The 22,589-nt window shown below is 46.1% G+C and overlaps 3 protein-coding genes and 1 non-coding gene across 10 annotated transcripts; 3 read left to right on the forward strand and 1 right to left on the reverse strand.

Moving 5' to 3' along the window:
- The first annotated feature begins 1,162 nt into the window (after positions 1 to 1,162).
- LOC137846310 (C-type lectin domain family 2 member B-like) lies at positions 1,163 to 9,322 on the forward strand. Of its 3 annotated transcripts, none has more exons than XM_068664261.1 (6): positions 1,163 to 1,255; positions 7,360 to 7,522; positions 7,778 to 7,888; positions 8,222 to 8,403; positions 8,770 to 8,873; positions 9,169 to 9,322. In XM_068664261.1, the coding sequence occupies exons 2-6, from the start codon at positions 7,435 to 7,437 to the stop codon at positions 9,308 to 9,310; spliced, it is 627 nt and encodes a 208-aa protein (XP_068520362.1). In that variant the 5' UTR covers positions 1,163 to 1,255; positions 7,360 to 7,434; the 3' UTR covers positions 9,311 to 9,322. The 3 variants fall into 3 exon arrangements, with proteins under 3 accessions (XP_068520362.1, XP_068520364.1, XP_068520363.1); XM_068664263.1 differs by having other exon boundaries at positions 1,169 to 1,267; positions 7,373 to 7,522; XM_068664262.1 differs by lacking the exon at positions 1,163 to 1,255 and adding an exon at positions 5,404 to 5,563.
- Positions 1,910 to 1,982, forward strand: TRNAK-CUU (transfer RNA lysine (anticodon CUU)). The gene has a single exon. It is a non-coding gene; the product is annotated as a tRNA-Lys (tRNA).
- A 1,751-nt stretch (positions 9,323 to 11,073) lies between the features above and the next one.
- LOC137846282 (killer cell lectin-like receptor subfamily B member 1B allele B) lies at positions 11,074 to 16,546 on the reverse strand. The gene is made up of 6 exons (XM_068664161.1): positions 14,392 to 16,546; positions 13,357 to 13,464; positions 12,827 to 12,946; positions 12,351 to 12,505; positions 11,815 to 11,933; positions 11,074 to 11,432 (listed from the first exon to the last, which is right to left on the reverse strand). Exons 1-6 carry the CDS (start codon positions 14,462 to 14,464, stop codon positions 11,237 to 11,239), a joined length of 771 nt encoding a protein of 256 aa, XP_068520262.1. The 5' UTR covers positions 14,465 to 16,546; the 3' UTR covers positions 11,074 to 11,236.
- Positions 15,835 to 22,196, forward strand: LOC137846276 (C-type lectin domain family 2 member D-like). Of its 5 annotated transcripts, XM_068664151.1 has the most exons (7): positions 15,835 to 15,936; positions 17,426 to 17,670; positions 18,163 to 18,254; positions 19,422 to 19,520; positions 20,062 to 20,234; positions 20,622 to 20,728; positions 21,023 to 22,196. In XM_068664151.1, exons 2-7 carry the CDS (start codon positions 17,498 to 17,500, stop codon positions 21,186 to 21,188), a joined length of 810 nt encoding a protein of 269 aa, XP_068520252.1. In that variant the 5' UTR covers positions 15,835 to 15,936; positions 17,426 to 17,497; the 3' UTR covers positions 21,189 to 22,196. The 5 variants fall into 5 exon arrangements, with proteins under 5 accessions (XP_068520252.1, XP_068520253.1, XP_068520254.1 ...); XM_068664152.1 differs by lacking the exon at positions 15,835 to 15,936 and having other exon boundaries at positions 17,559 to 17,670; positions 17,959 to 18,254; XM_068664153.1 differs by lacking the exons at positions 15,835 to 15,936; positions 18,163 to 18,254 and adding an exon at positions 17,959 to 18,120 and having other exon boundaries at positions 17,559 to 17,670.
- The last annotated feature ends 393 nt before the right edge of the window (positions 22,197 to 22,589 follow it).

Consider the following 22,589-nt stretch of genomic DNA (forward strand, 5'->3'; position numbering starts at 1 on the left):
GCAGGGAGAAGAGAGATTAGGAATAACGAACAATGCAGCATGCAATAATTTCCTGGGAATTGTTCCAATGAGGAAGCTACACCCTGCTGGCACAGGCAGAATTTCTGGATGCTCTGAACTGTCACGGCTGAGACTGGGAGGAGGTCGGCGACAGCAGCACAGCCGCCTTTAACCACACAGGTGCTGGGACATGCCTGGGGAAAAAAAATAATAATACATTTTGGGGGACTTTAGGGAGCAATTTGCAATGCCAAAGGGTGTCCGGGATGAGAAGAGCAGCCACGGGTGCACAAATGCACACAGCCGCTTGCTCGGCCTCCTTCCCACTGAATTTCCACAAAATGCCTGGGTCATCTTGGTCAGTGCTGTGGAAATCCCCGTCATTTATCTCTTTGCTGCCCAGATGGTTTCATTCTCCCTCCCCCAGCACACTTTTCCCCATCAGATCCATCCCTCGTGCTCCTGGCAGGGTCCTTCAGGCTCCCCAAATGTGCAGAGACTCGGCTGCATCGTATGGGGCTCGATGTCCTTTGGGACGTGGAGTCCTGCTACCAAAACCTTGCCACGTAAACCCACAACACATGGAGACAGGCTCCCCTTTCCGAGCCCCCAGCCATGTGTTTGCCCATCCCAAGGGGGAAAAATCATCTTGATCTCCTGGGAGTCGTCCTCGCCCCATCTCCCCTTTGCCCTATTCACCCACAAGAAAACAAATAAACAAACAAACAAAAAGATAATCCTATTTTGAGGGGACAAAAGGATATTTTGATCAGCCAACCAGACCTCAAACATCCTCAAAAACTTCAGTTTTGCCCTAGGAAGAGGTGAGTCAAAGCCACGTTACCATGGCCCCCACTTTGCATGTAAATCTTTGTAAGCCAACTCAGACAATAAAATGTTGTATTGGTGCTTTCAGCGCTACTGCAGTACATGCAGCATTACTCCCCCCGGGGGCCTTAAACTCCTTCCCCTGGCTTTCTTCAATAAAAGTAACAGAGGATTGCTTTCGCTTTTGTTATCAGGAATTCATTTATCATCTGTGTTCAAGTGTCAGCCACTGAGGTTTGAGTCACTTTACATATATTGGTCATGAGAAGCGTTCCTATTGCTCTTCTGCAGGATGTGTAGGCTGAGCGATACTCCTCACCTCGCTTGAAGTTTAACTCCCTGCTTCTGCAGCAGCTGCTCCTCTCCTTCACTGAATTGCAGCACAAGCAAGACATGAGACACCAGGAGTAGACACACTGCTCTTAGGGTAAGTCCACGTGTGAGCAGCAAAATTCGGGGCCGGCTGAGCAAGCAACGCTCGGCTAGGGGCTGAAATGGGGAGGGAAGGAGCAGCCAGTCAGGATGGGTTTCCATCTTCTTTCCTTCTTTTTTTTATTAAGATTTTTTTTTTTTTTGTTCCCTTGCCCTGTCCCACTTTTCTACCCTCTGTCTCTTTCTCGCATTTCTTTATGTGTTTGTGCTGGTTTTTTTTTCTTTTTCTTTTTTTTTCTTTTCTTCTTTTTTTCTCATTGTCCTCATTCTCAAATTGGCAAGAAATTTACCCCCAAAATTTGCTGTTGTGACAAAATTGAAAGCAGCAAGACCTGAAGTCATGTCCTTTGCTGTCTTCTAACCTTGCCTTCTCCTCACCTTGTCCCCCCTGTGGTGTCTATGGGTTTAATAACCACAAAGGGCTCGTTTTTTCAGTCCTAGATTAACTGGTCCAGGGCAAGAAACCTGTGGCCATCTACCAATGGCCTTGCTGTCACATCTGCTCATGCAGAAATGGTTTTCGTGCCCCTTCCCATAGGTGGTGGGCTGGGACCTATCCTGGCACCTTCCCAATGAGACCTTGGGTGGCTGTGACATGGAAAGGAGGTGGGATGGGGATCCTACTCCAGCAGCCTTTGGTCCTTCCTTGGCCCGGCTAGCTCAGTCAGTAGAGCATGGGACTCTTAATCCCAGGGTCATGGGCTCGAGCCCCACGTTGGGCGCCAAAAAGACTGTCTTGGTTTAGCCTGGCCGGCAGCTAAACACCACGCAGCCGTTCGCTCACCTTCCCTCTCTGGGATGGGGGAGAGAAATGGAAAGTGAGGCCCACAGTTGAGATAAAGACAGTTTAATAAGACAGGAAAATAATAATAACAATAATAAAATAATAATAATAATACAATGGTGATAATAGTACTAATGGAATGGAATGGAATGGAATGGAATGGAATAGAGTATCCTGAGTTGGAAGGGACCCTTAAGGATCATCAAGTCCAACTCTTGACACCGCACAGGTCTACCCAAAAGTTCAGACCATGTGACTAAGTGCACAGTCCAATCTCTTCTTAAATTCAGACAGGCTTGGTGCAGTGACCACTTCCCTGGGGAGCCTGTTCCAGTGTGCAACCACCCTCTCTGTGAAGAACCCCCTCCTGATGGCAAGCCTAAATTTCCCCTGCCTAAGCTTAACCCCGTTCCCGCGGGTCCTATCACTGGTGTTAATGGAGAAAAGGTCTCCTGCCTCTCGACACCCCCTTACGAGGAAGTTGTAGACTGCGATGAGGTCTCCCCTCAGCCTCCTCTTCTCCAGGCTGAACAGGCCCAGTGCCCTCAGCCGTTCCTCGTACGTCTTCCCCTCCAGGCCTTTCACCATCTTCGTAGCCCTCCTCTGGACACTCTCCAACAGTTTCATGTCCTTTTTATACTGTGGTGCCCAGAACTGCACACAGTACTCGAGGTGAGGCCGCACCAGCGCAGAGTAGAGCGGGACAATCACCTCCCTCGACCTACTAGCAATGCCGTGTTTGATGCACCCCAGATATAATAATATCTATATATAATAATATATATACAATATATAATAATAATGTGTTCAAACAAGTGATGCTCAATGCAATTGCTCACCACTCGCTGACAGATGCCCAGCCTAACCCCGAGCAGTCCGGTCCCCTCCCCCCAGCTAGCCACCCCTATCTATTGTTTAGCATGACCCCAGATGGTATGGAATACCCCTTGGGCTAGTTTGGGTCACCTGTCCTGGGTCTGTCCCCTCCCAGCTCTTACTGCACCCCCAGCCTGCCTGTTGGCAGGACAGAGCAAAAGGCTGAGATGTCCTTGGCTTGGTGTAAGCACTGCTCTGCAACAATTAAAGCATCGGGGTGTTATCAGCACTCTTCTCATCCTAAGCCAAAACACAGCATTCCACCAGCTACTAGGAAGAAAATTAACTCTGTTCTAACTGAAACCAGGACATTCCCCTATATTTTTTTGGGAGCTCCAAAACCTGGCTGGGCTCAGCCAGCTCGAAGCAGGTGATGGATTCAGCCCCGGCCCTAAAACCAGTGCATTCCCCTTCCCGAGAAACAAACATGGTTGTGCTCACACTGCCCCAGGGGAGAGCTTTTGACAAGAAAAAATGCAGTGGGAAGATGAGGAAAGCACCAAAATGTATCCCAAAGTGCCCCTTGATGCTGGAAATTCTGGGGAAGTCTGAGCCATATCCTTTTTGCAACTACCATGATGAGCTGTATCCTTTTTGAAACGATCTGAAAGGAACTTGTGGTGAGCTGGGGTCGGCCTGTTATTGCAGATAATTAATGATACGACTAGAGGAAATGGCCCCAAGTAGTGCCAGGGGAGGTTCAGGTTGGAAATTTTTTCCTCGGAAAGAGTGATTAGGACTTGGAAGAAGTTGCTCAGGGAGGTGTCGCAGTCACCAAGAGATGGTAGAGTTCAGGAGACCTCAATGGTTAATCAGGAAACTGCTTGGCAAACTTGAGTGGGAGAGGAGTGTCTAAAGGTCATGGAAGGAATGGGCTGGCCATGTGGGAGGAGTATAAGGCTGTTAGATAATGTAGGGAGGCAACTAGGAAAGCAAAGTCCTCCCTAGAATTAAGCCTTACCCTAGGGGTAAAGGACAACAAAAAGGGCTTGTTTAAATACATTACAGATGCAATTAACATTAGGGGCATAGTAAGCACACTTTGCTTCACCAAGGGAGTTGTGCTTGACCAAGCTGACAGCCTTTTATGGGGACATAAATGGGTGGATAGATGATGGTAAAGCAGCGGACGTGGCTATCTTGATTTCAGTAAAGGCTTTGACACCATCTCCCACGGCATCTCCGCAGCTAAACAGAGGAAGTGTGGTCTGGGGTAGTGAGATGGGCAGTGAAGAGGCTGAAGGGAAGAAGCCAGAGGGTTGTGGTCAGTGGGACAGAGTCAAGTTGGAGGCCTGTATCTCGTGGAGTCCCTCAGGGGTCGGTACTGGGAGACCAGTTGGGGAATTGGGCAGGGAGACCTTATGGCTCCCTACAGCTACCTGAAAGGAAGGTGTGGGAGCAGGGGGTCAGCCCCTTCTCACAGATAAGTAGTGATAGGACCTGAAGGAACAGCCTCAAGTAGTGCCAGGGGAGGTTGAGGTTGGAAATTTGGAGACACTTCTCAGAAAGTGTGGTTAGGCACTGGGATGGGTTGCCCAGGGAGGTGGTGGAGTCACTGTCCCTGGGGGTGTTCAGGGAAAGGTTGGATGTGGTGCCTAGGGACATGGTTTAGGGGGTGACATTGGTGGTAGGGGGATGGGTGGGCCTCCATTTTGGGGGTCTTTTCCCACCTTGATGATTGATTCTTTGAATATCTAAAGTGAAAGGAGACAAATGCTCCGCCTCCTTTCAGTCATTTCCAGAAACCGCTGAACATACTTGTTTACTTGCTCAGTACTGTGGAAATTTAACTCTTTGCTGGTTTCATGGTTTCATCCTCCTTTTACCAGAATGGTTTCATCCTCCTTCTCCCAGCACGTTTTTCCCCTTCGGATCCATCCCTCGTGCTCCTGGCAGGGTCCTTCAGGCTCCCCAAATGTGCAGGAACTCGGCTGCATCGTATGGGGCTCGATGTCCTTTGGGACGTGGAGTCCTGCTACCAAAACCTTGCCACGTAAACCCACAACACATGGAGAGAGGCTCCCCTTTCTGAGCCCCCAACCGTGTGTTTGCCCATCCCACAGGGGAAAAATCATCTTGATCTCCTGGGAGTCGTCCTCACCCCTTCTCCCCTTTGCCCTCTGCACCCACAAAGAAACAAACAAACAAAAAGATAATCTTATTTTGAGGGGAAAAAAGGTTATTTTGAGCAGCCCACCAGACCTCAAACACCTTCAGAAACTTCAGTTTTGCCACAGGAAGAGGTGAGTCAAAGCCACATTACTGTGGCCCCCCACTTTTCATGCAAACCTTTGCAAAGTTGCTCAGAGGGAAACACCTTGTGTTGTATAAGGACATGCAGCATTACTCCCCCTGGGGGCCCTAAGTTCTCCCCACTTTGTTTTAAGAAAAATAACAGAAGATTGCTTTCCTTCCTCTTTCCTAAACAGGAAAAAATTTGTAACAGAAGTTCAAGGAACAGCCAGTGAGGTTTGGACTTTGTTAGCTTTCTCAGTTAAGAGGGTTATATATCTTGGTGAGAAGGCGTTCCTATCACATCAACAGTAGGCAGGCTGAGTACTACCCCTCCCCCACTGTTACAGGACTGTGAAAGCAACAGGATGACTCACACTTTCCTACAGGACTAGGCAGAGTACTACTGGGGTAAGTCCACGTCTGAGAAACTACATTTGGGGCCAGCAGAGCAAGAAATGCTCAACTCAGGGCTGAAATGGGGAGGGAAGGAGCAGCCAGCCAGGGAGGGTCTCCATCTTCTTTCTTTTTATTTTTTTAAAGATTTTTTTTTATTCCTTTGTCCTCTCCCGTTTTTCCACCCTCTTTGTCTCTTTTTCGCCCATCTTTTTGCATTTGTGCTGTTTTTTTTTTTTTTCTCCTCATGTTCTCTCCCTTTTTTAATTCCAAAACTGCGCACCCAGTGAGCTTGCCTGCCACTCATATTTTCTGGGAAAAGACAAAAAAAACACACATTGCCAAATTTTTCCTTTTCAGCTGGCTTTAGTGATGCTTCTGCTGCCTCAAGGGCTGTGTGAATCTTCTTGCACATAGTTAGAACTCCTAGGGGATTTTTTTTGTTTTGTTTTGTTTTCTATATTTAACCATTTCCATCTGTTTTTGCTGGTTATTTTTTGCCTGTTTGTTACTTTGGGAGAGCTTTCCCAGTTTCTCGTCCAGCTAAAGCATGCTATCTTTGTGCTTTCCCTGGGAGGGAAAGGAAAAAAAATAAAGATGAAATGAAGCAAAAAAAAAATAAAAATACTGATCAGTAGAATTAATAATCTGGAGGGAGCTGCAGTAAAAAAGCAGACTGGGGGGGGAAAGAAATAAAACCTGGCTACAAGCTCAGGCTCCTTAGAGTCTGCAGGCTGCAAAACCCACCAACGTGTGTGCTTTTTTCAAGGGAATTTTGGTTAATTTTACAATTGTTACAAAATGGAAGCTTAGCCAAAAGAAGAAGAGAAGCTCTTCTCTTGAAATGAAGAAACGAAAGCATTAAACGCTATCAGTTTCCTTCCTGGTATCAGAAACATTTGGTTTTCAGAGAAGTCTCAGTTTGGTTAGGGTAGTTTTAGCTCATGCAAGCTAAATTTGAAGCTGAGCCAGGCTTTGTACTACAGAGTTTGGGGTACCTGCACCCCACGCTTATTACAAATTTTTATGATCCCCTGCCAAATTCAATCCTAAAACTTCTTTCAAAACAGTATTTCCCAGCACTACCCCTAGCACTGAATATTGGTCCTACAATTTTTCCTTGCGTGCTGCTGTATTCACTCAAAACCAAAACCTTTCTCCTCCTTAGGAGTTTATTCCTAAAACTTTGCAATGTGGATGAAGGCTGTTTTGGAAACAAAGTCTTTTCTTGTTAATTATTTCCCAACAACAGTTGGGAAGACAAGATCCGTGGTGCAAGAGCTGCTCTGTTTAGACAGCAGACAGCACACCCTGTTATTGTTGGATGGGAAACTGAGATGAGGGGTGGCTGCAAAACAAGAATATCAGCACAAACAGATGGTGGCTTATTACCTCCTCTGTTTTTTTTCAAATTCAGCTTCCTGATTGCTTGCTGAGCTGAAGCCAGATGGGGGAGGGTGTTCTGTCACAAACAGCTCAAGTCCCTTAGAGCTTTGAACCCTGATAGGCAGTGCATTTCCATTAATTTTTTTTAGCATTTAAAGTCAGTTTAAACTTCTTTCTCTTTTCTCCTTCTCTTCCTTTTTCTCCTTTTCTTTCTCTCTTTTTTTTTTTTTTCCTTCTCTTTCTTTCTTCATCTTTTCTTTCTTCCTTTCTCCCATCCTTTCACCCTTCCTCCATTCCCCTCCAGCAGACCATAAGCCCTCTCCCCAACCATGGTTTCCCCATGTCCCCTCCAGATCCCCACAAGTCCTCAGACCCGGGGGGCTTTTCTGGCCCCCCAACACTCAACCCTCTCCTTGCTTTCACAGTGTGCTCAGCCAGTTGCTGTGAGAGCGCTGGATGCGTGGATGTGATCAGTGAGACACGACATTTCCTTGCCAGCCATGGGGAAAGGAGCCCAAGAAAAAAATCACCCTGACCAAGAAGAAGTACTGAACCTTCCAAGAGATGCAGAAAAACAATGCAAATGGGGTAATGCTGGGGGAAAGCGAGATCTGGCTCCAGTGGGGCACTGGTGGGATGGGCACCAGCCAGGGTGTTTTGGTGGGTGAGGACAGACTCTGAATTTTATCATGTAGCCACCTCTTAATCCACCTGCAGGGCCTCAAAGAAGGGAGCTCCTATCCCAAGGGGGAGGGCTACAGGATCAACCATGGATCCAGCAGAAAAAGGGCAAATAGGGGGTGGAAAGACCCAGCTCACATCTCCTGCTCTCTTCTCCACCAGACTTCAGCCCCCATGGGATGGGAAGGAAATGTCGTCGTGTAAAAAAGCTCCTGGCTCCGCTGTGTGTGGTGCTGATTGTCCTTGTCCTCGTTCTGCTGGTGGCATTGATTGGTGAGTCCCACTGGAGCATCCCCACGGCAGGGACATGGGCCAGGAACCTGTTTCAGGGATGGTGTGGGGAATTCCAGGGTTTTCCCAGCAGGATGAAAGGCCCCGAACCATAGCACTGAGCCTGCTTCATGGGGCACCCCCTTTTGTCCCCTCAACCAGGCTCTACTCAGCCTTTCCAAGCGGGTGCCCCTTCTTGGCGCATCCCAACCCCCCTACATTTGCTGGAGGGGAATACATATAATTTAAAAAATGTTATTTTTCTGCTTTTTTTATTTTATTTTTTTTTTTGTGGCTGTCCATGCATCTCACCTGATCGGTTTTCTCCTTTTACAGTTGTGCTTCTGCAGTCTCACTCATCACATCCCCAATTCTCCCACGTGTGCCCAGACAAATGGATCGGCTTCCAAAGCAAGTGCTACTATTTCTCTAAGAATGAAAGCAACTGGAAAACCAGCTTGGAGAACTGCAAGGCCATGGAAGCCTCCCTGACCTCCATAGACAGCCAGGAGGAACTGGTGAGAACTGAGCCCCAACACAGGCTCTGGCGTGGAAAATGTGTGGGACTAGAACAAAATCCAATTTTCCCCCAAATTTCACCCACTGCCAAAGCCAGAAGAAGATGCCCTGGGGAAAGCAACAGCCCAGGCTGGGGAGTGAGCAATATCACATTATTTTCTCCAAAACTCTCTCCCTATGTCCAGATGGGTGCTGTCCCGATCTTTGCCCTCAAGGGGCTTCCCTTTTCTGTGAAACTGAAGAATATTCACATCTCTCAAATCAAATCACCTTCCTATTGCAGGGTTCCTATTGCTGGCTGAGTTGTATTTTAGGAAGACAGGATCACCTAAACCCTTTATTTTTTTTTTCTTTTTTCGATAAAGGATTTCATCAAGCGCTACAAGGGACAAGCAAACCACTGGTTCGGGCTGCACGACGAAGGCAACAGCCAGTGGAGGTGGACCAACGGCACAGCCTGCAACAGTTGGTCAGTCCCTCCGCCTGCTGGGGTTGGGTGCTTCGGGTTGGCAATTAGGGCAGGAATTCTTATAGGGTCTGGGATGGCCTCTTTTGGGATGGGGACCTTCTCCTGCCACCGCACCGCTGGTTCTCCACGAGAGGCTTGGTGCGGACCAAGGATGCTGCACTCTGAACCCCTATTAAACATTGAACGCTGTCCCTTCTGACCTTCCCAGGAGAGGAAACCCCAGGTTTTCTTCCAGTTTTTAGGGTAGTTTTCCTACTTTCTTTTCTGCTCACTCCTGGGTGTGTCTGCGTTGCAGGTTTGTGGTGCGGGGAGGTGGCCCTTGTGCGTACATAAACCAGGAGAGGATCAGCTCAGCCTTCTGCAACACAGAGAAATACTGGATCTGCAGCAGGCCCAACAACTACGTCCAGTGGAGGCAAAAGCTTTACCCTGAATAAAGATCCCATAAATCATAGAATCATAGAATCATAGAATATCCTGAGTTGGAAGGGACCCTTAAGGATCATCAAGTCCAACTCTTGACACCGCACAGGTCTACCCAAAAGTTCAGACCATGTGACTAAGTGCACAGTCCAATCTCTTCTTAAATTCAGTCAGGCTCGGTGCAGTGACCACTTCCCTGGGGAGCCTGTTCCAGTGTGCAACCACTCTCTCTGTGAAGAACCCCTTCCTGATGTCCAGCCTAAACTTCCCCTGCCTCAGCTTAACCCCGTTCCCGCGGGTCCTGTCGCTGGTGTTAATGGAGAAAAGGTCTCCTGCCTCTCGACACCCCCTTACGAGGAAGTTGTAGACTGCGATGAGGTCTCCCCTCAGCCTCCTCTTCTCCAGGCTGAACAGGCCCAGTGCCCTCAGCCGTTCCTCGTACGTCTTCCCCTCCAGGCCTTTCACCATCTTCGTAGCCCTTCCTCTGGACACTCTCCAACAGTTTCATGTCCTTTTTATACTGTGGTGCCCAGAACTGCACACAGTACTCGAGGTGAGGCCGCACCAGCGCAGAGTAGAGCGGGACAATCACCTCCCTCGACCTACTAGCGATGCCGTGCTTGATGCACCCCAGGACACGGTTGGCCCTCCTGGCTGCCAGGGCACACTGCCGGCTCATATTCAACTTGTTGTCTACCACGACCCCCAGATCCCTCTCTTCTAGGCTGAAGACATAAAGCTCATGACAGGGACACAAGATTAAATAGCACAAGAATTGGTAAAAAGTTACTTTGCAACAACAGTATTGCTGAGTCTTAGTTTTTGAGTTTGCAGTTAATCTTTTGTACTCAAGTCAGCAACATTCCTGTTTCTTTGTGATTGTACAGCAGAAAATTGTGTAATATGTACTTCATTTACCTGTTTCTTTTTTATTATTCATTAGTTAATAATGAGTTAGTATTCATAATTTTCTTGTTTATAAATTTATGTACCATAAATTTATGAATACACAATAAATGTGTGTTCATTGTCTTTTGTATTATAAAAACAAGGAGTTCTGTTTGAGTTTTGTATTATAAAAACAAGGAGTTCTGTTTGAGGAGCGGGACTTGCAAAAGCTTCCTGCTGAAGTAAGGAGCTGTATAATGCTTGGCTAGACACTACAAAAATTCTTTTGCTTAATGTAACAAAAAAGAGAACCCCCTCCCCTTTTCTCTTTCTGCATCTCAGTTGCCTCTTTTGTTCAATGACACTGCTGCAAAGCTCATGTAACCATCTCCTGATAAGTTGCTAACCTAGTGTATCAACATCCTGCCTTCCTGTCTCACGCTGGGCCAACATGACCAAATAAAAAAAAGAAGTTGAACCACAACGCCGAGGAAGACTACGGCCTTCATCTTCACGACCACCAGAGGGACAGAGACGACCCCCTAGCAACAGTGTGCGCAGTCGCAGAATATACCAGGACGTGCTGCGTAATCCTGGAATTCCCAAGATATAAAAAGGGACCCTGGCAGGGGTGAGGTGTGCGCCACTAGCAGAGCCAAGACTCACCGGCTGGCCCAGCACTGTTTGGCTTGCTGTTGCTTATTCAGTAAATTCTTTTCTAATATTAATGCAATGCTCTCTGAAAACTGATTAAGGGGGCAACTTATATCATGTACTATTTATCTATAATGAACCTGAAAGCTATGAATCTGATGTGCTATGGAGTTTTGCTACTTTTTATTATACACTTCCTATAGGAAGGAGGGCATGGTAGATTGTAACAAATACAGTCTGTCTGTATGTAGCTGTATGCTTTTTTTTTAATAAAAAAAATAAACTGCATGCTAATTCTACCCGTCCATACACCGATAGTCTCAGCTGGGCTTAGTTGGGTTCAAACCCCGAAATTACTCGCAGAGCTGTAACGAGGAGGGTTGGTTTCACCCCAAATATTAGCAGCAAGCGTCCTGCAGGATGGGCTTTTCGGGGTGGGCACCACACAGGTCTCTGTCTCCTGCAGTCTTTGAAAGGAGATGGAAGGGTTCTGTCTGGCAAACCCACTTGTGGTTGCTCCCACAGCCATCGATCTCCAGCTTCTTGTCTCTGAAGGTCACGCAGCCCTTCTCCGCACTCCCAAGGGAACCGAACCTGCAAACCAAAACCGTCAGCACCCAAAAGCAGCTCCTTTTGCTCTTGGGAGAGGGGACAATGGGAGCTTCTCCCCCAGCCTGTCTCACTGGGCTCCAGGAGGCTTCTTGCTGTGGGCTTGCCCAGATGCGCGTGCAGATTGCTGTGCTTGCACTACCATCTGGCTCCTTCCTCCACTGGAGCATGCCCAGGGCATTAAAACCACGTTGGCTGCGTAGGCGTGATTAGATGTTGGGTTATAGTGCTTCGTACAGCCAACTATTGGGCTGTAAAGCCATTCGGGGGGGGATTAAAAAGCTATCGCAGATACCAAATATTGGAGATATTGGGGCAGAAGTGGAGCAAAGCTGCTCCGCACACCGCACGTTGCAGCTCTACTCACGTGGCGGCATCGAAGGAGGAGTTGTCCACCCATTTCCATATGTTGTTGGATGCCTTTAATCCGATCCACACCGTTAGCTTGTCCTTGCTGTCCTGCTGGATCCCCTCATTTAAGTGCTCCTGGGAAATGGGAGAGGAGTGGTGGCTTCCAGGGGCCTTCAGCAAGAGGCTCGTTGGGATGCAAAGCTGGCTTTTTGAACCCATTTGGTTCATCCTCAAAGAGACGGGCCCTAAACACCACCCATGCCTTGGGTGCTGCCTCACTCAGTGGGTCGAAAGAGCTTAAATTCAGAGCCCGAGACACCGAAGGCTCCCCCTGAGCTCTGTGTCCCTCCTTCTTCCCATGCCAAAGGTGGGAAGAGGCCTCCAAAGCCCTTTAGGTGGTGATTCAGCCCTGTTACCTCCTTAGTGTGAAGTGGCTTGGAGCTACCAAGCCTCCTGCCACCAACCAGCAGCTCCAAGGCAGTTTTTGCCCCTCTACTCACCAAAACCCAGTACTTTTGGGTCCTTTTCAAGCCTTCTCCACTCTGCACTTACCATATCAGCGGTGTTTCGGAACACGGCCAGATGAGACCCCCGACTTTTGCAGTCTTTTTCACCATCCATCCAAGACCCAGTCGATTTGGAAACCTGGTAGCACTGGTCCCCAAAAAGCTGCCAAGACTGGGGGCACAGCTTGCAGCCCCCGTGGCCTGGAGAGGAGACGGATCCGTGAGACACCCCAAAAAGTGCTCGAGGTCTCGCTCAAACCAGCCAAGAGGCACTGGGGAGGGAGCTCTCTCCCCTCCCAGATTTTTCCTGCCCGCTTTCCCCACCCATCCACCACAAGGAGCACACGGTGGGGTGAGCACGGGGAAGGTGGAGAGGTGCCTCCTCCTCCCGGAGGCCCACAGAGGATGGAGATGATCAGCAAAACGAGCTCTTCCTCGCCATGCTCATCGACACCGAGCTGGGCTCACAGCCCCCTGGGGACACCCATCCCACCCCAGGGACACCCCCGGGGAAGGGGTTACCTGCGGAGCCATTCCAGCGGCAGACGTAGCGCAGCAGGGAGGAAATCATGCACACCTCTGTCCTGTTCCTTCCCCCGGCCTCGCTCTTGTTCTGCAGAGGTGTCGGTGCCTTCTGAAAAACTTAGAGTTAAAATTTTGGGGTGAGATTGAGGCTGTTTGGGGGCAACATTGTGAAAACCGAGCAGGGCTGAGTTGGGTTCCCCGAGCTATTGTGCAAGCGCCTTTTCTGGTTATAACACAACTTTTGCAATAGCGTAGAAATGTTGCCCTTTTTTTGGTTGTTGTTGCCTTATTTTTATTTTTTTTTTGGTTTTGTGTTTGTGTGTTTGTTTTGAGAGGGGATTTACTCTTGTCCACATGGGGCAAAATCGTCCCCACCCAAACAGTATCACTATCCCAGTTCCTGGGATAAAACCCTGACCTCCCCTTGGTGAGAAAAATAAAAAATAATAAAAAAAAATAAATAAAAAGTGCAATTTCCCTTGTGCTCGCTTGGGTTTTGGACTTGTTTTCAAGTGGGTTTTACTCACCCTGCACACTGAGCACCGCCACCAGCACCACCAGCACCAGCAGCACCAGGCAGCCCAGCCCGCTCAGCTTCAGAAGGACTCCGTGCCACTGTGGGCACACGGCGGGAGCTGAAAGAGCCCATGGTATTGTTCAGAAAGTGCTTTCTTGTAAATTAAAATGAAAATACAATGAAATGAAATGAAATGAAATGAAATGAAATGAAATGAAATGAAATGAAATGAAATAAATCAATAAAAAAAATAATATCATATCACATCATATCATAACAAAATAAAACAAAATAGAGCCCCTCTGAGCAGAACTCGACAGATGCTTTGCTACCTCCACAAAAAAAAAAAAAAAAAAAAAAAAAAAAAAAAAAAAAATTGAAAAACCAATTATCGCAACCTTCTCTTTGCATTTCCCACCCCAGAACCCTCCTCGCATGGGTCCCGCTGCTCGCCGTGGTGCAGCTTTGGCTGGAGCAAAGCCTCCAGGTGCTTGGAGGGGATGGGGAGCGGCTGGGCTGCGGCTTCCCAGTTGCACCAGTGGGTCCCAGTGGGGAAGGAGTCCCGGTGGCAGGCTTTGCTGGTGCTGAGGTTGGGCTCAGAAGCAAGGCCGTCACCTCCAAGTGCTCTGGGAGGCGGTGGGGGTCCTCAAGAGCAGGGGGGAAAGACCCAAACTCTTGGGAAATTGGCCTCATTTAGAACAGGTGGCTGCTGGTGGGACTCAGGTCCCTCCACAGCTCCTCTCCACCAGGGTCCTGGGCACATTTTGCCAAGCTTTGACTTCCAACGGCTTGCGTTGGGGCTGGTTTTTGCTGCAGGGAGAGCAGCCCCAGCAGTGAAATTGTTCAAGCTCTGGCTTTTTGCAAGCTTCCTTCTCCCCTGTCCTTCCTTCTTTTCTTCCTTCCTTTCTTCGCCTGCACAAACTGGGATCAACCCCGCAACCCAACTGGTGCTTGGCCGTTTTTCTTGGCCAAGACGCAAGCGGACCCAAACGCCAGCTCTTCCTGGAGCTCGCCGTGAGCACCCACCACCCAAAATCACACTTACTCTGACACCTCTCAGCAGGTGAAGAGCCCCCTCCGGGTTGCCTTAAATCAGCGTAAATAATCTCCCCAGCCATGGTCAGCTCGCCCGCCTGCAGAAGCGTCCCAGGGGCGACAAAGTCCCTGGGCAACGTTTTCGTAATGACCAACCTTCTTGCGCCTGCGTCCAGCGCCAGGAAATGGCTTTTTTTAGTCTTTTTTTTTTTTTTTTTTTTTTTTTTTTATAGATAGATAGGTAGATATCTAGACATATCCTATAGCCTTTTCCCTTCAATTGAAGTCTGGCAGGAGGAGGTCGCACCTCTGGAGGTGCAGAAACACCTTTTGGCTTTAGCGTCCGCAGCAAGCACTGTGGTACTGAGCTGCCAAGAGGGCAGAGCGGTGACAAAAGGCAAAATAAAAGCCCTTCAATATTTATTTATTTATTTATTATTTATTTTTAATGGGGGCAGGCCAACGTGTAGCAGCAGATAGTTGGGGAAGGAGGAAAAAGGTGGTATTTGGTGTGTCTTCCCTGGAATACGGCTTGGGCATCGGTTGCGTGTAACCCAAAAGCTGGAAGGGGATGGTTTTGATTGCAATTTGTTGCTTTTTCTTCCACGCCAAGTAATTTATCTTGTAACTTTTGCACCAGAAGAGTCAAAGAGGGTTTTTTTTTCCTTGCTTATTTTCTGCAGCAAATTTACATATGCATGATCTTGATGTTTAATTTCATTTTCTCATGCCAACTTGACCTAGCCTCCACTACATGGAGCAGCTGGCACTTCCTAGGACTGGGGAAAAAGCACCATCAGTCCATTTTGCTGTTCGTTGTTATTCTGCCTTCAGCTCTCATTGACCTCATGGAAAGTTTTGTACTCTTTTTCTGCGGTGAGCACAGGCTGGCCTACTTCTGCATTTCTCTTCCCGTAGTGCTAAAAAAAACACAACATCAAAGGCCGCACAAAGGCCCTGAGTCAATCTTGACCATAGCTTGCAAAACAAAACAAAACAAAAGTTTAAAAATAAAATAATTTTTTAAAAGTGTGTTTTTTGGTTTTTGGTTTAAATACCTGCATACATGTAACTGAATTGCAAGACTTATTTTGGATAGCTTGATTGCAAGAACCTCCTTTTTGATTGCTTGATTGGAGAAACACCTTTTTTTGAATAGTTTAGTTTCCGAAGCACACATTTTCCGATTGCTTAATGGCAACACCTTTGGGGGGAATAGCTTAATCACAAATCCACCTCTTTTTGACAGCTTAATTTCACCTTTTTCTTTGCAGTTCTTCCCTTGCGCGCATTTGCCTGGCAATCCCATTCTTTGGGATTTTGCATATATTTGCATATGATCAGAGGCATTAGGAGAGAGGGCACAGTCCAGGCAGGCTTTGTTAGAACAAGTCAGCTTGTGAGTGAGTTTGAGGGAAAATAGAAACCAGCAACGGTCCAAGGACAACACCCCAAGCCACTCCTAGGGCTCATACCTTATCTATACAGGCAGTACCTCTATCCAAACTGCATGCATATTTGCAAATAAATATGAATATGTAAGATAAAATTATATGTAAGTATATAAACATTTAAAAGTAAATAAATATATATAAATATGTAAATAAATATATATAAATATATAAATACATAGATACGAATATATGTGTTTATTCTTATAAATATATCATATGGCTATGCTTATATATATATTTTATATGATATATATAATTTGCATTATCTATATCATATTTTCCATGTATATAATTTATAATATATGCATTTATATAATATATATTTATATAAATATAAGCATACACATATATAAAACATACCGCATACATACAACATAGAGAGAATATATAGTATGCAGTATATACACCCTGCATATATACTGCTTATACTGTATTTATTTCATACATTTCTATATGTTACTACATCTATGTAGTATGCATATAGTATGTATGCAGTGTATATATATATATGCACTACATGTATATATTATACGTGTATACTACATATGTATAATATGTATATGGTGCATACATATTGAGTGCACATGTATTTCCTACAAGTTACTACTAGGAAATATGCAAGTTTCCTACAATTTACCTAAAAAATCCTATTAATTACCCCTAGTATGCATATATACTATATTACTATATATGTATGTTTGTATATACACGTGTATATTCCTGTGTCCCTGCTTGGCTGCCTCCACCTCTGCGTGGAGATTTCCTGGTGAGCAAGGTAACAAGTCTCAACCTGCTTGTTTAATTTCAGCCACAGGTCTGGGGTTGTTCCTGCTGTCTGTGCTGACTCACACACTCACACTATCATTTATATATTTGTACGTTGCATATATTTCTATATAAATGCTATACATCTCTCTATATGTAGTATTTATATATATATATAAAACACTACATGTATATATAGAAATACCACATGTATATATAGAAATACTACATGTATATATAGAAAAATACTGCATATAGAAAAATAATACTATATATACATATAAAAACACTACCTATATATATTAAATTCTATGAATTGAATACATATATTAATTCTCAGATTAAAATAGTATATATAGAAACTACATATAGAGAGAGAAAAATTCTATGTATTTATATAAATGCTATGTGTATATATCTGTAAATATTATGTGTATGTATCTATAAATATTATGTGTATATCTCTATATAAACACTATGTACATATATCTATAAATACTATGTGTATATATAAATACTATATATATAGAATACTACATATTATATAGGGAGAAATAGTATATATAGAGAAAATACTACATTATATAAATTACTACATATACATGTATATATAAAACTACATATATATTAAATTCTGTAAATTAAGTATATATAGTAATTCTATGATTAAAATACTATATAAATATATAGTATATATAATATAATATAATAATAATAATATATATATTATATATAGTATATATAATATATATAGTATATATATAAAAATATATACTATATATAAATAAATACTATATATAAAAATATATACATATATATTTATAGCAACCCCCATGGAGTGAACGTGGTGAGAGCAGAGCTGGAGGGGGGGGCCAGGGGAGCAGCTGCTTCCTGCTCATGGGCATCTCCCCACCAGCTGCACGGCCCTTTCCCCAGCTGGATCCTCTGGAAAATCCCCCAGAAAAAAAAGAAAAAAAAAAAAAAAAGGAAAAAAAAAAGTTTTATTTGACACAAGGCTTCGCACTTCACCCAGCAGGAGAGTCCAGTGCTCCCACACCGGCAGGACACAGGTACTGGGGCTGGGGGTGGTTCGGGCTTGGAAGTGGGGGGAGAATGAGTTGCAAGGGGAAAAAAATGAGTTGCAGGGTGGAAAAAATGAATTGTAGTGAAAAAAAAAAAAACAGTTGTAAAGGAGGGGAAATCAAGTTCAAGGGGGACAAAATCAAGTGGGGGAGAATCAATTGCAGGGGGAAAAATCCAGGATTGCTGCTCTGATGGTGCCCGACTGCTGGTTGGCAGTGGGTGGGCGGGGAATTGATTTTGGTGCTGAATGGAACAAAATTCTTTCTTTGGCAAAGCCTTCACCCATCCCCAGGAAGGCTGAGGTGTAAAGGTACTGAGGAAATCACGTTTTTCTTTGAATGGTTGCAATGAGTTTGGGGTGAGCTTGGATGGACCTCGAAGATGACCACGATTTGAGAATCAGATGGAGAGAGCCCCCCCCAAAAACGCGTCCCTGGGTGGGTCACAGCTTCTGATGGGTGAAATCTTCTGGTTTTCAGGTCCCACATCGCCACCCCACCTGCATCCCCCAAGATGAAGGAAATGAGGGAATATCCTGGCTTTTTGGGCACGGAAAGAAGCCAGCGGGGAGGTAACTGCAGAGCACTTGCCCGAACAAGGCTTTCTTCTGCCTTCTATAATCTGAGAACAAAATCAAGCTGATGTAAGGGGGTGGTAAGAAATACTGAGTCTTCAGTTTTCTAGCACTTCCCTCGAGGGAAAATTTTTTTAGCTCAGCAAGCACGAGGTGGAATTTTGCTAAAAAGTCAGTGTTTTTTTTTGCGTGAGTCAGTGTTTCTTTTGTGTCTTCACCCCCTGGTTCTCAATTTAAGAATAAAGAGATGTTGGTAGAGATGTTGGTAGAGAAGAAGGATGAAAATACCAAAAAAAAAAAAAAAAAAAAATAGCGTGGAATTAGATAAATTAGCATAATACTATTTAACCTTTGCCTTCCTTTCTTCAACGCTGCCTTATTTTGGTTCGCCTGACTCTTCCTCCCATCTCCACCATCCTCTTGGTAGACCAAAGCAGGTGGGAAAGGGGATTTGGGGCCTTTCTAGATGTCCCAATTGATGTTGAGCCATGCTTTTTCTTTTGTCATATTTGCTGTCGGAATTATCGGCTGAAATGATTCCTGTTCTGGTGCATGGGGCAGGGAAAAGAGAGGGAAGGAGGGCTTGTCGCATGAGATGTGGTTCATGTGATGATGTGCAAGGAGGAGGAAGGGAAGGCAAACTTCATAGAAAACAGATGTTTATTTGAGATGAGGTTAAGATAAGAGCGTGCTCTAGATCAGAAGACCCAGTCATGGGCTAAGCATGACTCGAGGCATTGCAAGACCCGAAGCATCTCGGTTTGGGTTGTGAAAGAAGTGCCTCGAGCTGTAATGATGACACAGAACCAAGAAATTGAAACTAAATCGCTTGTGGGTACGGTGCAATGCCCTACAGGCATTTCAGAGCAGAGGTTTGCAGCTGGAGCTGGGGAAAAGGCAAAGTTCCCCTTCTAAGGAAGCGTATCCAAGAAGGAAAAAAACATCATTTTATTCCTCATGGGAAAGAATTCAAAACTTCTGGCTGTTTCTCACCCCAAATGATAGTGAGTACAACCAGTGTAGGGGAGAGACTGACCCCTTCCTCTTCCTCCTGGAGCAAAAGGAGGCAAAAAAAGCACGTTTTTGTGCTCAGTTCCCTGGACCTGCAGTGTGCTGTTGCCCTTGGTGCTCCCAGGAAGGTGTTGAAGGTCTCTTCTCCTGCAGGTTCCAGCCTGGAGATGAAGCCAGGGGCACGCGTTGCCTGCCGGGTCACCATGGCAGTGGTGTTCCTGGTTCTGCTCGTCACCGCCATCACTTTCGCAGGTGAGTGTCGAGGTGCTCACCATGGAGACAACATCTCTGTGCCCTCCCCAAGACTCTTTGGGTCATTGCACTTGGGCCAAGTCCAGCCCCGTGTTCCTGACGAACACAAAATCAAGGCCAGGAGGTGTCCCCTCCAGGTGAGGGCCAGTTTGATGAGCACAAAAAGCCTTCTCCAGAAAGCCAAACCCACCTCCTCTGTGGCATCGTTCTTTTAAAAAAAAAAAGAAAAAAGAAAAATCATCAGACTTTACCCACATGGGGCTTTTTTTGGTAAAGAAAGGGCTGCTGTCTGGCTAAACAGCAAGAGATGTTGACACAAGTCTAGCCAAACCAAGAAGGCCGCAGAAACAAGAGAAATGCTTTCGCTTTCATTTTTCCGTCGCTGCTTTGGTATTAACGTTGAATAGTAATACCTTAGGGCACGCTTAGGCATAGGACTTTTTGTAAATCCTCCCCAAACCTGTGTCGTTGGTGGCCTGTTTTCTGCTTTGAAGGTCCAGCCTCCCACATTTCTTGTCCCCCTTTGCTCTATCGATGACAGTGAACGCTTTCCAACCTCGCCCCCAGCCCTGTGCTCGGTGTCCGTTCAACTGGATCGGGTATAGAGGAAAATGCTACTATTTTTCGGAGGCTGAGAGGAACTGGACGTCCAGCCAGGACAACTGCTCAGCTCTCGGTGCTTCCCTGGCCATGTTCGACAGCGTGGAAGACTTGGTATGGAGACCCCCAGAAAAGCCACCGAGGTTTTTGCCACCTTTTGGTTTCCTTGCCTGCTATTTCAGTGTCTTCTTCCCACTCCTGGGTCTTCTCCTCAAGCTTCTCACCAAAACCAACCAGTGCAAGACCTGTAGCAAAAAGGGGAAAAAAGAAAAAAAAAAAAAAAAGAAAGAAAAAAAAAAAAAAACACGAGACAACAATGAAGTAGGTCTCTGCCTCAAAGATGACGGGTTTTGGTAACAGACTGAATAATTTAAGCACCAAAAGAGCGCAGGTGACTCATAAAATGTAGATTATTGGTTGGAGGGAGGTTTCTGCAGATGACTTGCTGGGCATGTCCCGAAACCCTGAGAGCTGCCCTAAAGCCTTTTTTTTGTTTTTCAGAGTTTTACAATGAGGTATAAAGGCATCTCGGAGCATTGGGTCGGCCTTTCACGGGACGGGGAGGAGCAACCATGGAAATGGGTGAACCACTCACGGCCGTCCCCCCTGTGAGTCTGCGGGGTTTTCATCATTCTCGTGCTGGCTGCTGGTTTTCCAGCCCCAAAACTTGCATTTCGTCTGGGATTTGGGACCAGCTCCAGAGGTGGAGGTGGGGCGATGAGACCCAGAGAGGGCCACGTTGCTTCCAGAGCCGTTCTTTGCTTTTCAAGCTGAGAGGTGGAAGCAAGGGCAAAATGCTGTTAGATTCCTACTTTTGATCGTTTTTTGTTCTCCTTTGAGATCATCGGTGCGATTTTTCTCCCTTTTCCTCTTTGAGGCCGGTTGTTTCTTCTGTCCTTCAGGTTTCAGGTCCAAGGAGGTGGTTTCTGTGCCTACCTGGGCGACACCGGGCTCCACTCCTCCCAGTGCAGCACGGAGAGAAACTGGGTTTGCACCAAGCCCGCGCTGAACAGCCCAGACAAAGGCAACAAAACAAGACGAGCTCGAAATCTTTGCATCAGTTCCTAAATACCCAAAGCAAACAGGGGAAACGAAAAAGGGGAAGCTCAGAAACTTTGAAGGAAGCTCAGGAGGGGAATTTAGCTGGAAATGCTGAATAGGAACTGAAGTTACTACTTGAAGTGCAACCCAACAGCTGATAATTTCTCACGGCAGCAGGGTCATACGTGGCAATGACTCATTCACGACTCATTTCACAATAAAATGAAATATCAGAGCACCACAGAAGTCACAAAGCTGACAATCAAACCATGCCTGAGCATGCAGAGGATTCACCCTGAGACATCAAGATGCAGCTTGTACGGAGGGAAAAAAAAAGGTCAAATGGCATGGGATTCGAGTTTTTCCCAATTTTTGGCAAGTTAAATCAGCAGTTTTCAAGCTTGCTCAGCTGGGAAAAGCTTTCCAGTTCCTTGTGAGCATGTGGAAACGGTGCAAGGATGGACTTCCAAGGATTTCCTGGAATCTTTTGCTTTGGGAATCTTTTTGCTTTGGGGATCTTTTTGCTTTGGGGATCTTTTTGCTTTTAGGGTCTCCTGCAGGTGAAACACGGGACATTTGCACGGCTAACTCCATCCTGGGAAGATGTTTTTTTGAGGAGCACCTCAGCTCGGAGACGGTTGGTGAAGGTGTGACGGTGAGGATCGTAGGGTTTGTAGCAGCGCTCTTATTTTTGGTTCTGTTTGGAAAACAACAGCAGGAGAAACGGACTCCGGGAGCTTCAAGAGCTGGCTCCTCCCAGCAAGCAGCCAGCTCCAAATCAAGTCCACCAGTGCCACCTCCAGGACTGGAGATGTAGAAGCAAATCCCGTGGAAGAGCCTCCTCGTACAAACACCTCGTGGGAAGCGCGACCTTTCAGCCTTGCCTGGCTAGACTCGATCCTGCATTTTCAGGGCTTTTGATGCACTCTGAGCTGTTTGCAAGAGTTTCACAAGATGAGGGGCTGTCAGAACCGGTGAGCGACGTGTTCGGTAACGAGTACCGACGTTGTAATTACTTCTCAAAGACAGAGCCAGCCTTAATCTGGGGTTTTCTGTTCTCTCTTTCCTTATTTTGCACATTGAGAGCTACGGCCTGCTTGCCTCTCCTGCTACACACACGCTCCAACTGTTGTCATTAAGTCTTTTTTCCTCAAAAGAAGTTAATTTAGCTTTAACTTGCTCTTGCAACCCAAACTGGGAGAATTTTTCAGTGGTGGACTTGGCGCATCGCCTTTAGCTAAGCACATAAATTCAAGGCTTGTTGGTTTTCCTCCATCAGTCCCAAGCAGGGCACTTCCATGCAATAAAAATGCACTTTTGGGTAACAAATTCAAATCACCGGCCTGAAATATAGCAGAAACCACTTCACCAAGATGCCAGTTCCTGCTGTTAGTCTTTTCTCCAGACTTCACACACCTAAACGTCACA

The sequence above is a fragment of the Anas acuta genome, chromosome 31, assembly GCF_963932015.1.
Source record: "Anas acuta chromosome 31, bAnaAcu1.1, whole genome shotgun sequence".
Taxonomy (NCBI): domain Eukaryota; kingdom Metazoa; phylum Chordata; class Aves; order Anseriformes; family Anatidae; genus Anas; species Anas acuta.